Genomic DNA, 25,901 nt, shown 5'->3' on the forward strand with positions numbered 1-25,901 from the left:
CGTAAGCTGTATTATAAGTTTAAAAGAAACGTAAGCTGTATTATATGTTTACAAGAAACGTAAGCCGTATTATATGTTTAAAAGAAACGTAAGCTGTATTATATGTTTAAAAGAAACGTAAGCTGTATTATATGTTTAAAAGAAACGTAAGCTGTATTATATCTTTACAAGAAACGTAAGCTGTATTATATGTTTACAAGAAACGTAAGCTGTATTATCTATCTATAATTCCAGCAATCTCTGTGTGTCTGTGTGTCTGTGTGTTTGTTTGTCTGTGACCGCTGTTTCTCGACAACCACGGGTCCGATATACTTTAAACTTGCCAGGTATATTGCTGGGGACCCGAGGATGTGCATTTTCAAGGTTTCATATTAATCGGACAAGTACTTACCGAGCTATGTCCAAAAAACGCTTCAACCAATCAGAGAGCAGCGAGCTATCACGTGTGCCGAACGTGGCGATCAGACTCTACCTCGGACGGCACATTTGACAGCGTATTCATTTATTTCACGTTGGAAAACTATGTTGCCGTTAAACTATGTTTTAAAACGAATTCAAACTGCGATTAAATTAAAACGATTCATCGTAACTGCGACGATTTGCGAACTTCCGGACAGTGAAGACTTCACTTCCGGCAGCCAATCACAGAACGCTTTGTTGCGTAGGCGTGGCCGATGTGAGAACGAGCGGAGGTGAGCGCGTTACGAGCTGACCGCCATTACGGTACGGTTCGTAATTCGATTTCTTCCGGAGAAAATAATAATTTCTCGATTTCATATGCGCATTATTTCTCCCAATTCAGTCAGAGCGAAGGGCGGAAGCGAAGAGCGTTGTTTTTTTTGTTTACGGGCGTACGGGCGGGGTAGAGCGTACGGGTAGCGTTTTTTTTTTTTTTGGCAAGGAACGGGCACCCACGTACGGGCAATGCCCTAGTATGTTTAAAAGAAACGTAAGCTGTATTATAAGTTTAAAAGAAACGTAAGCTGTATTATAAGTTTAAAAGAAACGTAAGTTGTATTATAAGTTTAATAGAAATGTAAGCTGTACTATAAGTTTAAAAGACATGTAAGCTGTACTATAAGTTTAAAAGAAACGTAAGCTGTATTACCAGTTTAAACGAAACGTAAGCTGTATTGTAAGTTTAAAAGAAATGTAAGTTGTATTATAAGTTTAAAAGAAACGTAAGCTGTACTATAAGTTTAAAAGACATGTAAGCTGTACTATAAGTTTTTTTAAAAAACGTAAGCTGTATTACCAGTTTAAAATAAATGTAAGCTGGATTGTAAGTTAAAAGAAATGTAAGCTATATTATAAGTCTATAAAAAATGTAAGCTGTATTGAGGTTGGAACTGAAATAAAAGCTGCATTTTAGCAGGTACTCAGATGGCACTCGGTAGAGCACATACCTCCGCAAGGTTGAACAGTTTATGTTTTGTATCTCACTGATAGGCCGGACCTGAAGCAAAATCGAATTGGCTTGTTTGTGTCACGCTCCAAACCTGTCCACCACATTTCTTCTGAATTGATCCACAATTTTTTGAGTTATCCTGTTCACTGACCGACAAACAGAGTGGTGAAAACATAACCTCCGCCCACCTTCGGTGGTGGAGGTTAAAATTATGTGGTGGTGAAGTAGAATGCATTCAGGTATACATACTGTTGTGATAGTAGGACGAACTAGATTATAACATTGATGTTCACAATCAGCAACAAATAAAACCTATAATTGTGGTAGTGAAGGAGCTGCGCTCCAACGCGAGTCGAAAGAAGTGACGCGACCAAAGACGGAATTCGTCCGAGTTGCTTTATTGAAACAAAACAGCTCAGGTATTCTGACCAGCCCGTTTATCGGGCAGCAATATATATACACATTTATGTCGGGAAGTTTGCCCGGCAAAAGCTATACCGGGCATGCCCGGGTGTCAAGGGCGAGCCTTGGAAAGGCGAGTCTGGACCTGCCCGGGCGTGTTTGGCTGCGGCCTGGCAAGTCGAGGCTGGGCGTGCCCGGGCGCTCTGGACGAGCACTGGAAAGGCGAGAGCGGGCATGCCCGGGCGTGTTTGGCTGCAGCCTGGCAAGTCGAGGCTGGGCGTGCCCGGACGCTCTGGGCGAGCCCTGGAAAGGCGATAGCGGGCATGCCCGGGCGTGTTTGGCTGCGGCCTGGCAAGTCGAGGCTGGGCGTGCCCGGGCGCTCTGGACGAGCACTGGAAAGGCGAGAGCGGGCAAGCCCGGACGCTCTGGACGAGCACTGGAAAGGCGAGAGCGGGCATGCCCGGACGCTCTGGACGAGCACTGGAAAGGCGAGAGCGGGCATGCCCGGACGCTCTGGGCGAGCCCTGGAAAGGCGATAGCGGGCATGCCCGGACGCTCTGGACGAGCCCTGGAAAGGCGATAGCGGGCATGCCCGGACGCTCTGGGCGAGCCCTGGAAAGGCGATAGCGGGCATGCCCGGAAGCTCTGGGCGAGCCCTGGAAAGGCGATAGCGGGCATGCCCGGACGCTCTGGGCGAGCCCTGGAAAGGCGAGAGCGGGCATGCCCGGGAAAGACGAGACCGGGCGTGCCCGGGAGGTTCGGGCGTGCCCGGGAACAGTGAGTCCGGGCATGCCCGGGAGAGGCGCGTCTGGCCGTGTTCTGGCCGGTGCAAGGCGATTGTGTGCATCCAGCGGTAACAGCTACAGTAGTCACACATATGAATGGTTCATGAGGACAAAGTGATGCAAATATGAGGTGCATTATGCACACACGTTTGTTGTTTTGAAAAAGAGGAGAAGGTTGTGAGGAGCTCTGGTGGTTGGGTACAAAGTCTGGTTGAGTAGGTAAAGCCGAGCTGAGTGGGTAAAGCCTTGTTGAGTGGGTAAAGCCTAGTTGAGTGGGTAAAGCCTGGTTGAGTGGGTAAAGCCTAGTTGAGTGGGTGAAGCCTAGTTGGGTGGGTAAAGCCTAGTTGAGTGGGTAAAGCCTAGTTGAGTGGGTAAAGCCTAGTTTGGTGGGTAAAGCCTAGTTGAGTGGGTAAAGCCTAGTTGAGTGGGTAAAGCCTAGTTGGGTGGGTAAAGCCTAGTTGAGTGGGTAAAGCCTAGTTGAGTGGGTAAAGCCTAGTTGAGAGAGTAAATTCTAGTTGAGTGGGTAAAGTTTAGTTGAGTGGGTAAAGCCTAGTTGAGTGGGTAAAGCCTAGTTGAGTGGGTATAGCCTAGTTGAGTGGGTAAAGCCTAGTTGAGTGGGTAAAGCCTAGTTGAGTGGGTAAAGCCTAGTTGAGTGGGTAAAGCCTAGTTGAGTGGGTAAAGCCTAGTTGAGTGGGTAAAGTCTAGTTGATTTGGGAAAAGCCTAGTTGAGTGGGTAAAGCCGAGCTGAGTGGCTAAAGCCTAGTTGAGTGGGTAAAGCCTAGTTGATTGGGTAAAGCCTAGTTGATTGTGTAAAGCCGAGTTGATTGTGTAAAGCCTAGTTGATTGGGTAAAGCCTAGTCGAGTGGGTAAAGCCTAGTTGAGTGGGTAAAGCCTAGTTGAGTGGCTAAAGCCTAGTTGAGTGGGTAAAGCCTAGTTGATTGGGTAAAGCCTAGTTGATTGTGTAAAGCCTAGTTGATTGTGTAAAGCCTAGTTGATTGGGTAAAGCCTAGTCGAGTGGGTAAAGCCTAGTTGAGTGGGTAAAGCCTAGTTGAGTGGGTAAAGCCTAGTTGAGTGGCTAAAGCCTAGTTGAGTGGGTAAAGTCTAGTTGAGTGGGTAAAGCCTAGTTGAGAGAGTAAATTCTAGTTGAGTGGGTAAAGTTTAGTTGAGTGGGTAAAGCCTAGTTGAGTGGGTAAAGCCTAGTTGAGTGGGTATAGCCTAGTTGAGTGGGTAAAGCCTAGTTGAGTGGGTAAAGCCTAGTTGAGTGGGTAAAGCCTAGTCGAGTGGGTAAAGCCTAGTTGAGTGGGTAAAGCCTAGTTGAGTGGGTAAAGCCTAGTTGAGTGGCTAAAGCCTAGTTGAGTGGGTAAAGTCTAGTTGAGTGGGTAAAGCCTAGTTGAGTGGGTAAAGCCTAGTTGAGTGGGTAAAGCCTAGTTGAGTGGGTAAAGCCTAGTTGAGTGGGTAAAGCCTAGTTGAGTGGGTAAAGCCTAGTTGAGTGGGTAAAGCCTAGTTGAGTGGGTAAAGCCTAGTCGAGTGGGTAAAGCCTAGTCGAGTGGGTAAAGCCTAGTCGAGTGGCTAAAGCCTAGTTGAGTGGGTAAAGTCTAGTTGAGTGGGTAAAGCCTAGTTGAGTGGGTAAAGCCTAGTTGAGTGGGTAAAGCCGAGTGGTATTATAGAAAAAAGCATATTTTAATGAGGGCGTTAGTTTCATGAGTTAAGCTTTGTTGCACCACCCTCACTATTGTGGATTTGATTCTCGTGGCCGCAAAGGCGTGGAGAGGCCCCCATCCTGTAACGGAGTCGTGACCTATCCAGGATTAATTTTTGCTTCAAAGTATTCATGGCTTGTCACAAGTGCCCTATCAACATCATAACACAGCTGAGATTATGCAGCTTTCAGATGCAGTTGGCAGGTGTTGATAAAGTTGTAAATATTGTGACCGTATACAACACACGTGACGACCATGTTTTGCCAGTAACACAGGTGGAAGCTGAATGGTTCCACTAACACCAATGAAAGTTACATTAAGGCAATAACAGAGATAAATGCGATATTGTATGGCACGAAAACACAAGACATTTTCAGAGAGTGTAATGAAAATCGTACAAATGTAATAACACACTTTGGCTGTGCAACCTGCCACAATGCACGCGCAGTGCGGATAAAATATGTGCCCAGCCTGTCAAAATTTCTCTTCGGCCTTTGGTTAACACTATTAAGGTTCCCCGCCTGGGCCCTCTTCTGGTTGCGTCAATGCAGACATCCTCAGCATATCGCTGCAGTCACAATCTCAGCCGTTTCATTTTGCTATTCAGAGCGCGTAAGAAAAGAAGTCATCAGGAGCTGTCCGGAAGGACGTATTGCATGAACATGGTGCCAAATTAGGTTTTCTTAATGTACATCATGTGACCACGTACACCATGCCTTTGTGGGCAAAAGCATATTGAGAATGTGAAAACTTTTTTTTTATTGAGTAGGACATGTGCTTCCTGAAGTCGTTATTTTCTGTTTTGTTATTTTGAAATATTGACACTTTTATAACCGTCTTTGTTTTTTCTTTTTTTCATTTTAGTGAACATTTTTCACTAAAAATTGTATTCTTTTATTTTAAAATGTTAAATTATTTTTAATTTAAAATTTTATTTAAATTATTTTTAAATAAATTTTATTATTAATTTTTTTTTTTAATTTAAAATGTTATTTAAATTATTTTTAAATAAAATTAATAAAATTTTAGTTTCATTTTTTCTTTTTCATTTTCGAGACTCGATCAGCCTCATGGACGAATCTTCTTCGCTGTCCCTTGCCCCCTCCTCCTCATCTTGATTCTGCACTGTGGTATATCATGTAATTTTGTAATAACTTGGGGCTACTTGCTTTTATTTCCCTCACGATATTCGGCATTACACTAGGGTATTGTCATCGCATTGCAGTCAGGAAAATATTGAGCTTCACAAACACTGGGTAACACTTCACAATCACACAAAGCACCTTATATTTTTCTAAAAAATAAAATAATAATGGATGTAAGATTTGCCACATCTGAGGATGATTCAGGTGGCTGTTGTATTGTGATTCCTTCAAAATAATTTATCCTCTTCTTTGGCTTTTGGCTTTGTCTCCATGGCCACAGGCCAGGTAAACGGCAGTCGGACATCTTCCCTGGACCACACCGCGCTAATTGTGATCATTGTATGCGTGGGCATCATTACCATCGTAGCCATTGGCTTGGTGGCCGTGCTGTGCATTCGACGGTCATCAGCGCAACACAAGTACGGCAAGTGTTGTGCATTACCCTGCAATGTGGTGGATTATCATGATTTGCTGTGTACCTTCTGTTGGTTGGATAAACATGAACTCTCAGGGGTGAGAAATATCTTAAGATGTGTTATGTATTCATTTAGGAAAACATAGGAGGAGGCCATTATGACCCCTCATGCCTCCACCATATCCCCAATGAACTTCATTCATAATTTTCCCACAATTAAAATCAATCAATCCAACTTGACATCAACACCCATTCTATAGTTCAATTAATATCCCAACATAGTGTTGATGTAGGAACTTCGGAAGCTAGAAGTGGACTTCAAAATGCTATTGGTCTAACACACGTCCAAAGCATGCAAAAGCCCCCCCCCCCCCCTCATGTAGATGTGGGTGAGATAACCCGTTGAACTTCCACCTGACAAGTATGGCATTCTCTAAAATACAGCACCCCATTTTCAGGCTTTCACCATGCCGAAGGTTTTCGTCTGTGATTTTATTGCACAGGCGACCCATTTCCACGATCAAACATCTGAGGCCAACACTTCACTAACTGAGCTATCCTACAATACAACAGCACACCCAGCCCCAGCCTGACACAGAGAACTTTCCCAAAAATAATGGGTTTATCACATGAAAAACGAACTTGAATGTGGAGATTATTCTGCGCCAGCTGATTTTAATAATGAAAGATATGGTTTCCTTTTTGGAATGCCGAGTCTGAACTATCTTCATGTTTCGATAGTCGTGTTTTATAAGGGAGCAGTGGTCGTAATCTTAATACTTTCCTATTTTTAGAGAAACTTTTGGGGATAATTATTGTGGGGGAGAGTGATTAGGGGAGGAGGGAGGGGGAAGGGGTCAATTACAATTAAGTCATAATTAATTAACATTGATAACAGTGAAAAATCATTCTTTGACAAAAAAGATTTAAAAGATTAAAGCCCTTGGTTTGGAAAGCACCACATGAAAGCCCGCTTGGAGTTTGCAAAAAAGCACCTAAAGGACTCTCAGACTGTGAGAAACAAGATTCTGTGAGCTTTCATGTGTCTTTCACTGAGGAGAGGCTTCCGTCTGCCCACTCTGCCATGAAGCCCAGATCGGTGGTGTTGCAGTGATGGTTGTCCTTCTGAAAGTTTCTCCCATCTCCACACAGGATCTCTGGAGCTCAGCCAGAGTGACCATCGGGTTCTTGGTCACCTCTCTTACCAAGGCCCTTCTCCCCCGATTGCTCAGTTTGGCCGGGCGGCCAGCTCTACGAAGAGTCCTGGTTGTTCCAAACTTCTTCCATTTAAGAATTATGGAGGCCACTGTGCTCTTGAAAATCTTCATGCAGCAGAATTTTTTTTGTAGGCTTCCCCAGATCTGTGCCTTGACACAATCCTGTTTCTGAGCTCTGCAGGCAGTTCCTTCGACCTCATGGCTTGGTTTTTGCTCTGATATGCATTGTCAGCCAGTCAGCCAGTCAGCCGTGAGACCTTATATAGACAGGTGTGTGCCTTTCCAAATCGTGTCCAATCAATTGAATTTGCCACAGGTGGACTCCAATCAAGGTGTAGAAACATCTCAAAGATGATCAAGAGAAATGGGAGGCACCTGAGCTAAATTTCAAGTGTCATAGCAAAGGGTATGAATACTTATGTCAATGTGATATTTCAGTTTTTTCTTTTTAATAAATTTGCAAGACTTTCTAAAATCCTGTTTTCTCTTTTAGTGCAGGCATTTTACGCAAAAAAGGGTCAACCTCACACTAATTGCAACAGAAGCAAACGCAACTGATTTGTGTATCCTCAATATGTCCTGAATGAGGAAAAAAAAGTGCTAAGGAATTGCATGGGTGGAAAGTTTTGAAAAATGCATAAATATGATCCTACCAAAAAACCGATTTTTAGCCCTTTCTGCTAGATTTGACTTCGCTGTATTTTTTTTACTTGAAGCAAAAAAAACACATACAGCGAGCGTATCAGTGATGAGAATTTATTGTGATCACATCATCACATAACTGATCAACTGTTGATCAAACGATTGAACCAATTAAATATGTGTACAGAATACATATAACACTACACAATGTCATCATCGTCGTCACAGGGCATCTGTATTGAGTTAGTGCAGCTGGATCCCCTGCAGTTTCCACATGCCACTGTAGATAACTCCACTGCAGATAACTGAGAACTGTCAGTGTGTCCTTCCAGTCACGGGATTGCCTTGCTTTGGTCATGTCTTTGTTCTGCTCTCCAGTGTTGTAGTTGACCCCCGTGAGTCCCTCCATTGCCTGGTTTACTTCTGCACAGGCGGGCATTGATAGCAGCCACAACAGACGCTGTTGCTCCATCATCCCTCGCCCTCGTGTGAGCCCACCACTGGTTTTTAAACTTCTCATCAGAACCTGCTCAATGACCAGGTCAGGTGAGAGACCTGCTCATAGGCGATCGCTTCGCCGAATCACGTGGAACCCTTCCTCGAAACGTTGTTGGACTTCTGGGTGTTCAGTCTTGAGGTTGTGCATCTGCTGAAGGTACACCCTGGCAGATTTGGTGTAAAGATTGTGTCCTGATGCTGCCAGATAGGGTAGCATGTCCTGGATAGCCTGCAGATGTAAGGCCCAGTTTCCAGTGCGTTCTGCACTGATGTATTTTCGTAGGATGTCCAGCATGGCCATGTACTGAACCCAGAGAGCTGAAGTTCTAGAGGACGTCTTGGTGGACTCGATGTGCTTTTGAAGGCGGTCTTTGATTCTCACTAGAACTTCAGACTGACAAACTTCTTCAGCAGATATAGCCCCATTTATCAGCTTCGCATAGATCTTATAAGCTCCCTCCAGGTCCGCATCTCTGCTTCCATCTGTTATCTGATGATCCGGTGGCCTTGCAGCTGCAGCTGCTTCGGCTGACTCTGACTCTCCATCCTTACTGTTGTCTGGAGTTCCAGATTGCTGTGGTAGATGGAAATCGAACACGTTTGATAGCATCAGTGCATTGAGGGCTGCATCAACAATTGAGTGTGCACGAACTGCTCGCGCAACAGCTTTGCCACACATCATGTGGATTACTGCGTTTGGGGCATAGATCAACTCCAGCAGTTCTTGTAGCCCAGATGAGGCCATCAAGTGTCCGATGCAACCGAGGAAGCTCATTTCTGCATGGAAGCCACCCAAACGCAAGACTATTCGTCAGATCACTTTCCATTGGCTCAGAGTTGATAATCATGAGAGCCTTCCACCAGAGTGGCTGATCAAACGTGATTATTGGGGTGACATTGTGGCATCGTGCATGCTCACTAACAAATGTCAGGGTCGAGAATATGCATGTGCTATCACTGGGATTCAGATCGATCATCGGCAGAAGCATAACAGTTGCTTTGCCAGGGTGGTCACCATAATGCACGAACTGCATCATTCCTGACCATGCAGGTCTGGGAGACCCAAAGAGGACGGATGCTTTCCACAGGACATCAAGATTTTTACAGCTGTTCTGGACCTGAAGGTTGACAAGCTTCTGGTAGGTCAGTGCCGTCAAATTGTGCCTTTCGTCTTTGTGGTACCGTACTTGTACCCTTCCAACCATTGCCACATCCAAGGAAGTAGCCTTGATCCTGGGGATTGGCTGCCTTGATCTAATTCCAGGGGTTATGGCTGCAATCATTCCTGTACCATGGAATGTACCAAGCCCATCAAGCGTGCGGATGTTATGGTCGACATTGTCAGCTACATATTGGACAAACTCTGTCGATAGGTCATGAATGTTTGTTCCATGGAATTTGGCTGCATTTCGTTCAAACTCGTGCACCTCCTGGTATGCGCAACAAAACCCAAGGTGATGAAGAGTATCAATAAGGAACTGTGATGCAAAGTGGTGATATAGTTGCACGCCCACCCCAAACTGAAGTGGTGCTAACATGACTCTTGGTCTAGTTGCCTGCATCATTGCTTGTCCAATTGCCGCCACTTTGGCTTGAGTTTTGGTCCTGGCAAATAGTTCTTTCAGGAGCACGCGAAGAGTATCTGGAAGAAATCTGACGCCAGCCTCTTGCGATTCTATGTCATCAAGAGCTGGGTAAGACTCATAGGATAACCCGATGTCTTTGATATCTTGTTTGATGAGCTTTGCAGCTGCCTGCACAAGCTCGATCTTCTCTTGATCTTCTGTGTTTGTTTGTTTCTGCTGTGTCTCATAGTAGTCTTGCAGCACCACCCTGGCTGTTGTCCTGATGGTAACCACGTTTGGTTTCCCATTGATCTCGGTGTATATTATCTTCTCACCGAAGTGTTTTTGCAGACTCCTCTTCATATGGGTGTGTTACATATTTATGTGAATGTATGTGAATTACCATCCAGGTCTTTGCTTATCCATGTGTAGTAGATTAAGGGTTGTTGTGGTTGGAGGGTCAGGAGCCCTTCTGAAAAGAGGCCGGAAACGGAAGAGGAAAAGACACGAGGAAGAAAAGCGACGAGGATTCTTCTTCCTCGCCCAGCTCCGACGAAAGGTGGGATTGATATTGAGCCGTGTGGAAAAGCGGCGTTCCCGAGCCCGTCTGGCGAGAGGAGTTACCGGGACGGATACCTGCCCGGTGGACGTCAAACTGTCGTGTGGCCGTGCACCGACCCAGCGTCTGGCACCGTTCGCGACACCGTCTAAAAAGACGCGTACGGGTCGCACGTTGGGGCCTAACACGCGTTGCAAGCGGCGTGGGGCTTTTGGCTTGCTTTCCCGTACCCGCTTCGCGTGGCCACGAGGGGCTGCAGCCGTGGTGCCTGGTACGATACCTGCCCGGTGGAAACACGTCCACCCGGGGTTCGTTCAACCGCCCGAGTGCGGCGACGCCGACCATCATCTTGGTCAGGAGGGGCCCAGAGACATTGTGCGGGACCGAGACCAAAAGGGGGTCGTGAGTACCAACGGGGACACACATATATAAGATGGCCATCTTAATCATATAGGGAATTGATTGTGGATTGGGAATTGTTGATGGTTGTTTGTTGTTGATTGCTCGGGGAATATATCCGTGATTGTATCATTGAAATTGTATGATATCCTTACCCTGGAAATATATCATTGAACATCAGTTTCTCTTGGGTGGAATTCATAGGGATTGTGTTGCGAAAGCGCATATATCATACTACTTTCTGGCGAAGGTCCTCTCACGGTCCGGGGGTCACCGAGACCAGGTAGTCACCGAGGGGACCACGTAACAGGTGTAACAGTATGGTTCATGTTCACTGTGTGCAAGCTTCTGCTGCATGAGGTCAATTAGATCATTTATGGTGATCTGCTCGTCATCATTTTCTTCTATATACTTCACAACCTCCAAGAATGCTGCTGTCCTCTCATCAACGACAGGCCGACCAGCCCTCCTCCTCTTGGAGTCTTCTGTGTTTGTCTGATACGCTACTGGTATCTGCTTGTATGTGCGAAAATTCACACTGCAAGTCTGGTGGTAGACTGCATCTGCTGCATGTAGGTCATGCACATGCAGAATCCGTGCCTTCACAGTCTCTGACCAGTCATCACCTCGTGCACGACATGTTGCCAAAAGCGTGTCCTTGAATTCAATTGTCCTGACTTGGAAAACACTGACTTCACTTGGCTTCTTTCTCTTTTTTCCAAACTGAGCTGGTGTGCCACAAAACAGGCAATCAGTACTGTAAGAGAACCTCCCTGTAGTCGATCTTAGTGTAGGACTCTCACTGCTTGTACTTGTTTCTGACTCTTGTTGCCTGGTGTCCTTGGCTATCTGTTGTGGATTAATGTATGTCCAGCGACGGTCTTTGTGTATCTTATCACCAGGTACAGCATGAATATTGTCTCCCCTTTTTTTACTGGCCTGGTTGATAGATTAACTTCCCTTCTCTCCAAGTGTTGATACTGACGACCCTCCTCCGTCCACAGACTGCTTGCAAATGACACACTGTTCATATGCCTCCATTTCCTGAAAGTGGAAAAAAAATATGCACGTTGAAAAATATGCACGCACGGTTGAAAACGTGCATGTTTGGAACTGGATCCTAGTCAGGGATGTGCAGAGGATGTTAGAGGGTTCATAACTCAGAAAAGAGCACTGTAGTTGTGGCGTGCGCGGCGTGTTTAAACTAGTTAGCAGAATATGTACAATGTAACATAATGTAATAAATAGCTAGCTAACTATTTGTAACTTTCTCGAGAACCACTCGCCCAAACAACTTCAATCTTGACACTCCACTTCCATTGGTCCTGAGCAATACACCTGCCGAATGTCAACTTAGAGTGCTCAGTTTTTTAGATTGTATTGTATTGTCACTATAGGGCGGATGGCAGTCATTTTGAATTTCAGGATACAGCAGTTGATCAGTGTGATGATGTGATCACAATAAATTCTCATCACTGATACTCTGTATGTGTTTTTTTTGCTTCAAGGAAAAAAATACAGCATCGTCCTTTCTAGCAGAAAGGGCTAAAAATCAGTTTTTTGGTAGGATCATATTTATGCATTTTTCAAAACTTTCCACCCATGCAATTCCTTAACGCTTTTTTTTCCTCATTCAGGACATATTGAGGATACACAAATCAGTTGAGTTTGCTTATGTTGCAATTAGTGTGAGATAAAGTCACATTATTACTGGCCTATTTGTCATTATGGGGTATTGAGTGTAGATTGATGAGGGAAAAAATGAATTTAAACACTTTCAGCATGAGGCTGCAACATAACAAAATGTGAAAAAAGTGAAGGGGTCTGAATACTTTCTGAATGCACTGTATGTAATGCGGTGATGTTGGCTGACTTTCAAGCAAATTGAAGTTGACCTAGGGTACATATTATGGTGCACAGTGCAGAAAGATGATATGCTAGAGCAGCAGAGCACGTTTTTGGGGCACGTAATCTGATGCAGTCTGGTCCAGTTGCAGAATCGGAGTCAATGATCGCCATAAACTTGTCCTCCTCCTCAGGTGTGAAAGACACATAATTCAGGGCAGTTGGATGTGACTGGGTATGGTGTGTACAGAGAGTGAGGTGTTGGGGACACAATATTTGGAAGTAGCCCTGTGCTTTTTCTGGTCTTCATCAATGATCTATCTGACTCTCTTGAAAATCCTCTCTATCTCTTTGCTGATGACTCCACACTCTGCTGCTCCATTCTTCATATCTCAGATCGACAGTCTGCAGCCTCCTCACTCTCTGCAGACCTGGACAAAATCACAGACCTGGACAAAATCACAGACTGGTCAAACAAGTGGAACATGTCTTTTAATCCTGACAAATCGCACACCCTTATTATGTCTCTCCGAAAAGACCGACTGGACAACCCTCCCATCCACTTTCTGAATAATCCTCTCCAAGAAGTTCTGTCACTCAATCTTTTGGGTCTCACTATCTGCCATGATCTTTCCTGGGAAAACCACATTTCCAAGCTGGCCTCCAAAGCCAGTCGCCGACTGGGCATCCTCCGTCATGCGAGGTCCTTCCTTGGCACACCTGAGCTCCTCACCACATACAAGGCTTTCATCCACAGCTCAATGGAATACTGTTCTCCCCTCTGGGCTGGTGCTCCTGCCTCACACCTAGCTCGTCTTCACGCTGTTGAAACCAAAGCTTTCAGAATCATTGGAATCTCCCACGATGAAGCTAACTCCGAGGGCCTTTCACTTACTCACAGCAGGCAGGTTGGTGGTCTTTCTGTCTTCTACCGACTCCTATCCGGCCTAGCTTCCCCAGCTCTATCTGTGCTCTGTCCCCCAAATATTCCTACAGGTCGCAGAAGATCTGCCAATAACACAGAAGATCTGCCAGTAACCCTCTTCTCGTGAAATTGCCAAAATCAAGACTCTCTGCTCACCTTCACTCCTCCATTCCTCTTTACTCCCGATTCTGGAACAAACTCCCTCACTCTCTTTAATCCCACTCCTTCCTCCAGGTCTTTAAAACAGCTCTTCACCACCATTTCTTATCTTACCCCTTCCAAAACCTTGATCTCTTCTATCCCTGTAATTCACCCCAAATCCACTTTCTTATTGAAATACCGACTTTTTTCTTTCCTGTAAGTTCCAGCAGTGTCCATGTGTTTTATACTTTCCCAACCACCCCCCCCCCCCCTGGCCTTCCCATGCCTCCTCCCCCCAAGCCCTCTCCCTCCCACGGATCTTCCGTTGGCCCTGTTCTCTGCTGTTGTACTTGTGTGCTTCCCTCTCTCTCTCCCCATCTTGTCTCCCGCTCCCTTTTTTGTATGTTTTGTGTGTCCATTCGTTTTTGTTGTTTTTTTGTGATTGATGTTCGTTCTTACACGAGCCTCGATCTTGTATACAAAAAATTTTTTTTTTAAATGCAATACCCTTTCCACAGGCGAGGGTAACAATTCTCGTCTGAGTATCTCTCAGCAAATGCTTGTTCGGCACAATGTCCAAACAGTGATAGCCAAGGATTCTACAAAAAGACCTGGTACTAAAGCAGTTAGGTCCAAGTTCAGAGATTTTGACATTCCCAAACCATGCACCGCAGCTAGATCTTTCCGATATCCTCCACATAATACAGTCCATAGAAGTGCTGAAAAGTGTGGGGTCCAGTACACACCACTGACGAATTCCAGTAACAACTGGAAATAAGTCAGAGATGGAACACCACAGCTTACAGTACTCTCAGTACAAGAGTGTAGTTCAGACATCAGATCGATCAGTATTGGTGGCACCCCTCCAAGACCGAGGATTCCCCAGAGGGCATCCTGATTCACTGAATCAAACACTTTGCGAAGATCAGCATCAGCTGAAAGCAACCCTGCTGAAACTCTTACCTGCGTTCGGTGAGGACACAAAAAGCAAGGATACGGTCAATCGTTGACCTCTTTGGTGTAAAGACAGACTGCTCTGGGCACTGGTGCTCAAGGAAATGGTGGCGACCCCTCTCAATAATTTTCCGAGCAAAGATCTTGCCCGGCAATGAGAGCAGCATCACACCTAGGTAGTTGTTGCTGCCCTGGCGGTCACCCTTCCCTTTTCAGAGAGGGACAACAAGGCCCCTCTTCCATTCAAGTGAGATGATGCTTGTGCTTCAAACACAGCACTGAACTGCAGTCAACAACACAAGTAGAGCATTTACACCAGCCTTGAAGTTCAGCATAGATACCGCAAATCCCAGGAGCTTTGTCTCCTTTCAACTGGTTCATCACAGCCTTTGTTTCCAAAAAACGAAGGTGGTTTACAGTTGATTGGAGGGTCATCAATAGGGATAGTAACACTTCTGACATCCAACTCAACAGCTGGTGGGTCAGCCTGGTACAGAAGCTCAAAGTAACCGGCATAGCGGTCCTTCACTTCAGACTCCTCTGCCAAGAGTTCACCACCCTCCTCTCTAACTGCAGTACTATACCCTGAGGGACAGACTTGGAGGAACACTATGCACTGATTCCTATGTAAGCAAGACAAGAATCACTTGACCACAGGTGATGCTCTTCCTTTTCACAGATTCCTCACACATACGTCTCTTTGACCGCCCCCAGCGAACATGCAGTTGAATGCCTTAGCTCCATGAACAGCTCAGTTCTGCAATCAAACCTTGTCCTGTGACACTGACCAATGATACCCAGTATTCCTTGGGGGACGTAGTTCCTCTTTGTCTGATGGTGGGTTCCAAGACACCCACCAGCAACATCAAGGGATGGCAGTCTTAAAGGTACTCCACAACTCTTTAGGATCCCCAGGCAAGGCTGGGATGGTACCATTCTCATGGATTCAAGCTGCAGCTTAAATGTTGCTACAACCAGCATGTGATCGGTGCTGAGGTGCTGTGCACTCTGGTAGACCCTGCAGTTCTGGAGCAACCTCCAGCACCATCAATGAGAACATGGTCAATCTCCTCTGCCATACCACTAGCATTGGAATAACAAGGCCACACAATGTGGCTCTGAACAATTAAACCATGAACAAGCTATAAGTCGAAGATATCTTACATAGTCAAATACCTTGGTGCTATTCTGGTTCCTGGTTGTTGGGAACCAACATGGGAACCAACACATCTAACCATCCCTACCAGTGCCAGTCGATACATTGAAATCCCCCAAGACTAGAAGAGCATCTCGCCTGGTGCACCAATCAACCACTGGCTGAAGTGAATTATAGAATGTCTTCTCAGTAAGATCACCCGCCTCAGTCAGATCATATACAAGGACCAGGGAAATGACACCCAGAGAGTGACGAATCCTCAATCTCATAATGCGCTCATTGTCAGGTGGTACCTCAATTACCATAGGAGTCAGATTGTTGGACAAAGCTACAGCAACTCCCTGGGAATAGTAGCCATCAGAACAACCAGACCAGTAATAGGTGTAGCCACCCACCATGATCTCACCACTATCCGGTCTCCGAACCTCAAAAAGTGCTGCAATACTGATGCTCAAATGCTGGAGCTCCGATGACTGCAGAGACAGGTGATCATCCTCTCTTAGATTGAGGACATTTCAGATCATCCCCAAGGGATGGCGTTAGGTTAACGCAAGGAGACCTCTATCCGATGGACGACACCTCGGCACCGCCCCGACACAAGACCACAACCCGACCTAGCAGGTTTTCCCCGTGGTTTTTCCCCCTCTCATCAAAGAATGGGGGCTCTGAGGCTTTGTCCCAGTTCCGCCATCCAGTGAGCTGCCCTGCGAAGTTTGGTACTCCCACAGAGTGGGTTTTTCTTCGTTATATTTGTGTTTTTTTCGTGTATGTTGCGGAAAGAAGTGATTTACAGTGGGCAGAGTGCAAATCCTGCCACCAACCTCGTGGGAATGGCTAACTTAACTGCAGGAGGATGCCCTTGGACACAGTTGGGCACCAGATATGGATGGCTGTTAGCTCACTGGGAGGTCCTCCGCACTTTGTTATAAGAGATATAGGAGACCATTCCTGAAGTGAGATTAATGCTTGCAGTGCTCCCTATCTGCCTGAGTGAACTGCCAGACTCACCAGCCACAGAGGCAGCTCTCTGAGAATAACCATGAAGATGTTGACTCTTACAAGCATATGATCAGATGGACCATTTGGGGAAGAGGAAGAGCAGGAGACATTTGTGGGCAAGTTTGTTATCACAAAGGCCAGAAGGGAGGATTTGACATTGAGAGAAATCTGAGTAGGAAAGTTTACAGATTGAGTGAGTCCCATAGAGTCATACATTTGCTGAAGTGCCATGGCTGGTGAGAGAAGTAACAAGACCAAGCCAATTGGCATGGTTAAAATTGAAATCACCACATTTGAGGGATTGTCGGGGTGAGTGGTTAAAGGTTGGTCCATGTTGTCTGAGAGAGACATGTAAATAGAGTCGTCAATGTTTGGAGCACAGGACAACACAGACAAACGAGAGGTGGGAGTGGAGGGGAAGTCACAGCTAAAGGTACACCTGGTGGTTGGGCAGTGTAAGAGCAGTACACGGACAGTGAGAAATAGAGTTGTTTTTTATACAATGTCTAGGCTCATGGAAAACAGTGAGCAGTTCTTTACGTATAGTGCAATTTCGCTGCCAAGACGGAGTTCAGGTCTGTCAAACAGGTTGAGACAACGGCCAGAGAGAAACACTAAGGAGTCAGGGATGGCTTGTGGGAGGAAGGATTCTGTTAAACAGATGATGCCCGGTTTATCAGCAGCTTGGATTGAGAGCTTTGTCAGGTTTAAGCAGAGGGCTCGGATGTTTGAGGTTCATTCAGTTTGGGACAGGGGAGGAATTGCTATTGGCAGGGTGCGGTGATGTGGATAGGAGGTTTCGAGGGGGATATGGATGGGGGGAGGGAGAAGGGGAGTAGGGGAATCTGAGAGGGTGTGGGATGAGGGGGGGGGGGGGGGGAATGGATGGGGGTGGGCGGCTTTTTGTTCTTTCATGGTTCGGGCTCTTGCATTCATCTTTTCTGAGCACAAACATATAATGACGCAAACACTTAACTCTTCTGCAATCTCAATGGATTTTACTTGTCAGCAGGAATCTTTTTTCAAATTATTTTAAAATGGGGTAAATCAATCAACAGCAGGACACAAAGCATTTACTAGCACCCAATGGGGGAAATATCAGCAGCTGATGCCATGTTCCATCAACTTGCACAATAGTTTATTATTCTTGTTCATTATTTATAATACTCTCCAGTAATGCCTGTCAGACCTCGATTCAATCGTGCTGAGACGTTGCATTGACGTGGGGTCAGGCTCATGAAAAGCCATTTGTCTCTCACTGCACAAGTAATATTGACCCCTTCTCCTTTTTTCTTCTCCATATATGAGCAATTGCAGCTGTTTGCCCATTAAACATGTCACAGGCATAAATGGTGCTGCCAATCATGGCTTTGTTTCTCTAAAGAGTCACATGTGTTGCCCCTTTCTCATTCATTTTGAGCTGTCAGAGCTGTGATTGGTTGTCTCTCCAAAAAAACGGAGTTAATGTTAAACATGAGCTGAAGAAGTAAAATGGCCTTCTATAAGGGATAATGATTAATGTGTGGCTAATGTGACTGCCGCAGTGCCGCATGTGCTTGGCTCTGAGCCTCTCACCGACCACAATTGCACAGTATTAATGGGCTCATGTGATTGGTTTTTATTTCTGAGAAAAACAAAATATGCAGGCTGATGTTGAGAGTTACTGAATCTCTTACATTCGCTTCCCACGGAAGTTGATAGGTGGGTTTGTTTGACTATCCTTCCAGAGAAAGAAAGACAGAGAATGTGAATTTTGCTGAGATTGAAAAACGTTCTATATATCAGACCAGCATATCATTAATTCCAGTTCAGCAGAGAGTGATGTAGCTGTTTTCCTCTTGCCAATAGGGCAGTGGTATTGTATGACATGATGTAGATTCATCTGCAAAAATGAAAAGAGGTTTTCTGGAACATTGGTGAGGTCATTTATGCAGATGATCAGGAACAAGACTGCACCACATACGCACGCTGCCTTCGAGCACTCTCGCCTCCACTCGGGGGAGATGGAGAGGGTCTTTTGGCAGCAACATATGTACTGTGCAAGTGGATCACTAATGCCATCTGGGCCCATCACCATTGCAGAATAAAGTTGGACAGAATGTTCTCTTCTTCTTTTGGTGTGAAAGACAGTCGAGAAGGCAATGGGTAGAAGGAGGTAATGGAGGTAAGATGATGACAGAGCAAGATGGGTTGAGCACGAAATAAATGAGAAATTTGTTCTGGCATTGGAGATTTGATCTGATCTGGTGATTTAGAGATTTGGTCACATGAGATTTGGAGTTCTAGTAATGATTTGGCAGGATTTTTCACAGTTAATGTATCTTCCTTCTGGCTGTCTGCATTCGATTCCTGGCCTAATCTACTTCGCAGACAAGAACTTGCACCAATGAGTGCTTTTCAAAGGGAATATAAGGCAGATAGTTGTAGACTTTTATCCCACAGTACCATTCCAAAGAGTAGCCGTTTGTGCGCTGATGCTCTGATCAAATAGTAAGTTGTTGCACCGATCTACCTGTGGGGCAACACATCCAGCAGCACAGCCACTTCCCCGCAAATAGTATGCAAAAGGAGAAGAGTCCCACCCTATTATAATTAAAAGTGTGGAAATGATCTTTAATTTGTATCTGGCTTTCGATTTAGCATATGTAAAAAAATGTAACAATCATGATAACTACCTTCAAGAGTATGTCAAAAACTTTCTTTGTTTTAGATGGTAAAGTCTTCTGCAGCCCCTACAGCAACTATAAAGCTTGTGCTGCTGCCAACAACAATCCAATCAATTATTTTGCCACAAAAACCTCATTATTTGGACGAGGCAATGTCCATCTTGTGTTAACACAACTTTGAGGTTTCTGCTCTTTTTCGATTATTGAAACTAACAACGGGACCCGCCCTACGGGTGGGGCTTCAATTGGGAGGCCCAAATGAAAAGGCAAAATATCAGAAATTTAAGCCTTTTTTTATTTTAAACGATTTATATAAACATCCGTTAAATCATATCACACGCAAATCATCAAAATCTAAACACTATTTGTAGAATTTCAATAAAAGCCACATCACTGTGGCATCACATCATCATCATCATCATCACACATATTATCAGTAAATATTATTCTATCGTGTTTGGAAAAACTGGAAAATTGGAAAAAAAATTCTAATTGGAAACACAATATAGCCTATTTTACTCCAGGTGGTCCCAGGATTACCCACCCTAAATTTCGTTGCGATCGGTTCAGCCGTTTTTGTGGTACCTGGGGACAGACAGACAGACATTTGGTGAATTATAGTAAGATTATTACATGATTGTAATTTGTTAAGATGCATCGCTCTCACCACCAGGCTTGATGTCAAAGAAAATATTATTGACTGCCTTCCCTTTTGAAGAACTTTTATTTTATGATCCAACGATTCCAGTAAGATATTTTTATAGCATTAAAAAAAATAAATTCATTCGCTTAATTTAATGTGCTGTTACCATTAGTTGTGAAGTTTGACTCCAATAACTTCAGCTCTTTATTCACATTATTTCGATGATCTATAAATATCAATTGTTAACCCCATGCACACGAAGCAAATAGTGGGGTTAAGCAATTTGTTCATGTCCGTCCATCCGTCCGTCTTGTCTGTCTTATCAGTTTGTGATCAGGGAACAAGTTATTTAAATTGAATGTTAAATTTTGAACACGAATTGGAACATGAATAGGAAGAAAAGTTTGCCGTTTTACCGTACTTTGGCTCTGAATTCGTCCCGATTGCACATGCACAGAGAGGAGTGAGACGATGTTTTTTTCTGTCTGCCGGCCTGGCAGCCCAACAAAATTGAAAATCATTCCAAACAGGAAACTTACTGTTTTTTAAGGACGTTATAAAGGACGCAAACAACAGGCACGAATAACTAATTTAATGTGTTAGATAGGGTGGTGTAATAGACACTGGGTAAAACGGCAGTAAAAGCTTGAATTAAATTATTTATATGACTTTTACAATCAATGCATTTAAACCTTTATTTAAATTGAATTGTATACGTACTTCAACACTGTAGAATACAAATTGCCTTATTAATACTTCCAAGAACCTCCAGTTTTGCAGTACTTGGGGAAGTTATATAAGGTAATGTATGTAGTATGTAGTAGGCACTGTCAAGCGCAGTCCTTGGGAAGTGGGCATGGCATGTGAGAGGGTGCAGTATCAGGATGAAGAAGGGGTCGCCGAAATGGCTATCACGATGTTAATTGACACTGTCTCTATGGTGATAAACAAAGCCTCCATCTCCTAAACTGCGACAAAACGTCATCTTATTACAGTGTATAATGGTGGTGTATAAGAGTGCTTCAGTAGAGCTAAACTTCCGGATTATTAAACGATCTTTAAAATCATTATTTAGTTACAATTTAAGTATATAATTAAACACTGCGTGGGGTATCGTGTTCTATGAACTCTCTAGTTATCCTTGTAAACTATTCACTCCCGGGTTAATTGGGACACAAAGTTCAGCCACTAAACTGACTAGGCATTGCTGTTCACTGTAGAAAACGCGCTGCAGCTTCAGCATCCAAACGGAAGAGCCACGCCATGGACCTAAGCCCACCCGATCTGTGGATCCATCATGAAAGGCTGGAAATGCACACATTGGTGAAGACACCGGGAAGCGGCGAGCCAACTGTCACCGAGACACCACTATCTCGCCGTTCCTCAGAGCGCCATTCCATCGAGCCCTGCACTGTGGACAGCCATGTGTGCCGAAATTCTTATCTTGGTGAGATCATTATCGATACATTTGCCTGCTGGTATTATGTTCTGAATCGATTTTCTCGCCTTTTCAGCAGGTACAAGAGCTACAAATAGCTTCTTCCGCTTTATTCGACACCCTAGTCCTCCTTTCACTTTCCCTCTCATGATTTTATTTTTCACTAAATTTATTTCAGATATGTGCATTTCCTTTACGTCCATTTCAGAGCAAATTTCCATCTAAACTCGCAATGTAATGGACTTTAACAAAGAACATAATTTTGAGATTAAAGAGCAATCTAGTAGTGTCCATGTGTTTTTTACCTTTCCTCTCCCACCTCCCCCTCACCCTTCCCATGCATCCTCCCCCCAAGTCCTCTCCCTCCCACAAATCTCCCGATGTCCCTGCTCTCCAACTTGTTCTTCCACTCCCTTTATCATATGTTTCATGTGTCAGTTTGTCTTTTTGTGATCAATGTTAGCTCTTACACGAGCCTCGATTTGTACACAAAAAAAAAATATATATATATATATATATATATATATATATATATATATATATATATATACAGTATATAGTATATCTTGGACATATACATTTTACAAAGTTTTAAAGTTCAGATATTGATGATAAAGGAGATGCACATATATTTATTAACAGCTCAGATGCCGACGCATGACAAAGTAAGGCGCCTCCAATGGCCTATTTTAACTCAACTGATGGTGATCATGTAAAATGAAGGAGGCACGTCAAATTTACAACTCAGACTTGTATTTCAAAAGGACCAGAAGTGAAGGCACTAATATGATCCCATTACTCTTTACAAAAGAGAGGATCAATCAAACAAGTTATGAATGACAAGTTGCTCAACATTTTGAAGGTAGGCAATTACTGGGGGACTGCTAATGTGTTATTATCCTTTAAAAAGTTGACGCAGTCATGAAAAAGGCCATTCAGGCCAACAAAGTTCACATTGTACTTTCATCATGTTGCTTGCTTTGCATGGGGCGATCATTGTGACTTGTGGCCGGTCTTCACATGTTAAAAGAAAAAAAAAAGAGTTTTGATCTGCAACTGAACAAATCTGAATGTATACGTCTGTGAAACAGGAGTGTACACAAGGTTCAATCGAGGGAGGTTGTCAAGTTGCATTTTTCAGTGGTTCTTGTAAAAACATGTACAGTATTTCTAAAACACTAGATTGTTGGGAGATAAACACTGCCACTGTTCAGGGAAAGCCTTATAAAAAGGTATAAAGCGGTCTTTGTGTTGTCGCCCTGTTTCTCACTCTGAATTGGCAATTGCGAATGTTGATTCATGGCAAACTTGAATAACACAACCAGGACAGTAGTTATCAAATTTACTTTCAAGCATGGTTCCCAGTACTCTGTATTCTTTATGCAGGTGTGTACAAAAGGGAACACATTCTGGATTCATCGCATCAGGCTCCATGCTAACAGAGGCTTCACAGTCTATTAGGTGCTAAACTTAGTGAGCGGTATTGCTGGTCTCACTCGAATAGTGATAAAGGGCAGAGAGTGTCCATGCTATCAGGAAGCGGTGTGCACGCAAGCTTAGCGTGGGACAGAGAAACAAGCACAAGGCCTGCAACAAAATATCAGCAAACCGATTAATTAGACGGACGAAATACGGAATCCTATTCCATCACTAACATATTTGGTCTTTAGTTGTGCAGGAATGAGGAGGAATAAAATTGTATGAATAAGAAGGAAATTCAATGTAATATCTCAACTAACTCGTCCTTCCCACTCCTCACATCCTCGAGCCACCCCAACCTCTTTTTCCAAGGAATTCTTTAAAAAATTGTTAGAATTGTTTTCCAAGGAATTGTAAAAACGTTTATTTGATCGTACTTGATTCATAAAATCCTGAAAGTAACAGTTTACGCACAAGAAGCCAGCAGTGCTTTTATTTCTGAATGCCAATGTTTATATATATATATATATATTTTTCCCAAATCACATCCCATTTATCTCTATTGAATTAACCACTTTCTCCCCAAAAATTCAGAAGACACAAAAAAGATTTCAGTGGTGTTCCCTTGCTCCAATAGCTATTGGCTTTTCTGTGCGAAATCGCCCAGTGATGGCCGGCTTAGCGCTATCTGAACCTATTACGTGCCACAGCGAAGCAGAGATGGCCAGCACGATCTCATTTCGACAAAATCAGGCAAAGCCCATTGACTCGCTCAGGGGCAACACTGCCTATTCACCTGTTACTGACAATAAAGAGGAAATGCGTGCACCCATGCCTCAGGTAATATGTTTCCACGAGCACTTCGATACCAAGTTGGACCGAGCTGTCTCAGGCAGAATGATGTAGACCAGTAAAAAAAAGGCAAATGGAAGTGAAGACCATAGCATGTATTTGACCTTCACCAGCAGCGTACTAGGACTTGACTTCATGACACCTTTGGCTCACTACTTTATCTGACACTAACAGGAGTATTCTCCGATAATGCTAGTTATGGGCGACAGCACAGGGAAATAGATCTGTAATGATGGGTAGTTGGAGAATGTACACTGACATGTTAGTATGAAGCTTTTGGGACACGAGTATTTTATAGACATTACATATTGAGTGATTCCACGCTGAGTCTTTGTTTTATCTTGCTTGGACTGCATTGCGACAGATCGTGAAGGTGATGAAGGTGCCTCTGTTGGCAGCAGAAAGACAATGAGACCCAACATCATCATTCCGTTGGAGCCCCAGCAGCCTGTTTGTGAGTTTCTGAGTCACCATACAGATCCATGCCATTCAGAACCCTCCGGCCCTTTCGGAATCACCTTTGTGCAGAACAATAAAATGCAAAATGAACAAAAAGCCATAAAAGTGATATTTGGGACTTTTTTGAGCTATTAAAATGCCTGCACATTTCATTAGTGGACAAAATTGAAGAACATTTCCTTGCCAATCTTGTTTGCAATGCCCTATCTATACCATAAACTCACTTGGATATCGATGTTCTCATGAGTATCACCCGGTGATCAATGAATGGGCTTTGTTGCAGTGGAAATAGGCATTGTCGACTTGCTGGTTGTCTTCATTTGTTGGTTGCAATCTTCTGTAATTGGTGACAAAAGGCTGAATAACCATCCAATCCATCCTCCTCGGGCCAAAAGTGTCCCCTTAATTATATTTACGAGGATCTTGTTTCGAGGACAAGGTTGTGATGATTTGACGCTTTACCCTCCAGAGGATATTCTGTACTTATATCTTTGTTCCAAGGGCTCTTTTAACAATCATCACTAAACCCCAGCCAGCCTCCAAATGTGGTTCATTTGTCGTAATATTTTCATGTAAGTCTTTCAAAATCTCATTATGCGTCTGCTTTATCAATCCATTTGCTCGGCCTATTATCGGCACAACGTCGGCACTCCTCAGCTTCCAAGTCCTCTTTGCTTCGCTTTTCAGGTTTTGTTATTTTGACATTTTTGAAATTTCCATGTAATTTAGGTTAAGTCATTGGGAATACTGCTTTCTCAATTTGCAATACCATCCTTTCCTTTTTACATTTGAGCATTATGCTCAGTCCCAATGGCTTGTTTTCAATGTTCATGCTCGGTGGGACAGGCAGGCCATATTTGAGTTTTTACCATCACCAGTTTCAGACAGTGATGTTTTGGACTTGACTATCTCATCAGGAAGAGAAAAGAGAGCAAATGTCTAGGCTTGAATCTGATCTAAGATTGACTCCAGCTCTGAGATACATTTGACCTTTAGTTTTGACGGATCGTTTACTACACAAAGCAAGGCCACTATCACTGTCCCTTACTTTTTTGTTCCCGCAATCAATACATTTTGATCGAGCTGCATTTTCCATGATCCACATATCAAAGCACCGAGCTTAAAACATTGTAATGAAGGAGCTGCGCTCCAACGCGAGTCGAAAGAATTGATGCGACCAAAGACGGAATTCGTCCGAGTTGCTTTATTGAAACAAAACAGCTCAGGTATTCTGACAAAAGCCCGTTTATCGGGCAGCAATATATATACACATTTATGTCGGGAAGTTTGCCCGGCAAAAGCTATACCGGGCATGCCCGGGTGTCAAGGGCGAGCCTTGGAAAGGCGAGTCTGGACCTGCCCGGGCATGTTTGGCTGCGGCCTGGCAAGTCGAGGCTGGGCGTGCCCGGGCGCTCTGGACGAGCACTGGAAAGGCGATAGCGGGCATGCCCGGACGCTCTGGGCGAGCCCTGGAAAGGCGATAGCGGGCATGCCCGGACGCTCTGGGCGAGCCCTGGAAAGGCGATAGCGGGCATGCCCGGACGCTCTGGGCGAGCCCTGGAAAGGCGAGAGCGGGCATGCCCGGGAAAGACGAGACCGGGCGTGCCCGGGAGGTTCGGGCGTGCCCGGGAACAGTAAGTCCGGGCATGCCCGGGAGAGGCGCGTCTGG

At 44.4% G+C, this 25,901-nt stretch overlaps 1 protein-coding gene across 1 annotated transcript in view; it reads left to right on the top strand.

The window, feature by feature from the left end:
* The window catches only part of LOC137420765 (neogenin), a 594,601-nt gene that overhangs the window by 519,528 nt on the left and 49,172 nt on the right, over positions 1-25,901 (top strand). The window contains exons 22-24 of the mRNA XM_078772332.1: positions 5,721-5,859; positions 21,285-21,511; positions 24,138-24,227. Coding sequence (XP_078628458.1) covers positions 5,721-5,859; positions 21,285-21,511; positions 24,138-24,227 — 456 coding nt within the window. The remainder of the gene's footprint in view (positions 1-5,720; positions 5,860-21,284; positions 21,512-24,137; positions 24,228-25,901) is intronic.

The sequence above is a fragment of the Myxine glutinosa genome, chromosome 2, assembly GCF_964187855.1.
Source record: "Myxine glutinosa chromosome 2, kmMyxGlut1.1, whole genome shotgun sequence".
NCBI lineage: Eukaryota > Metazoa > Chordata > Myxini > Myxiniformes > Myxinidae > Myxine > Myxine glutinosa.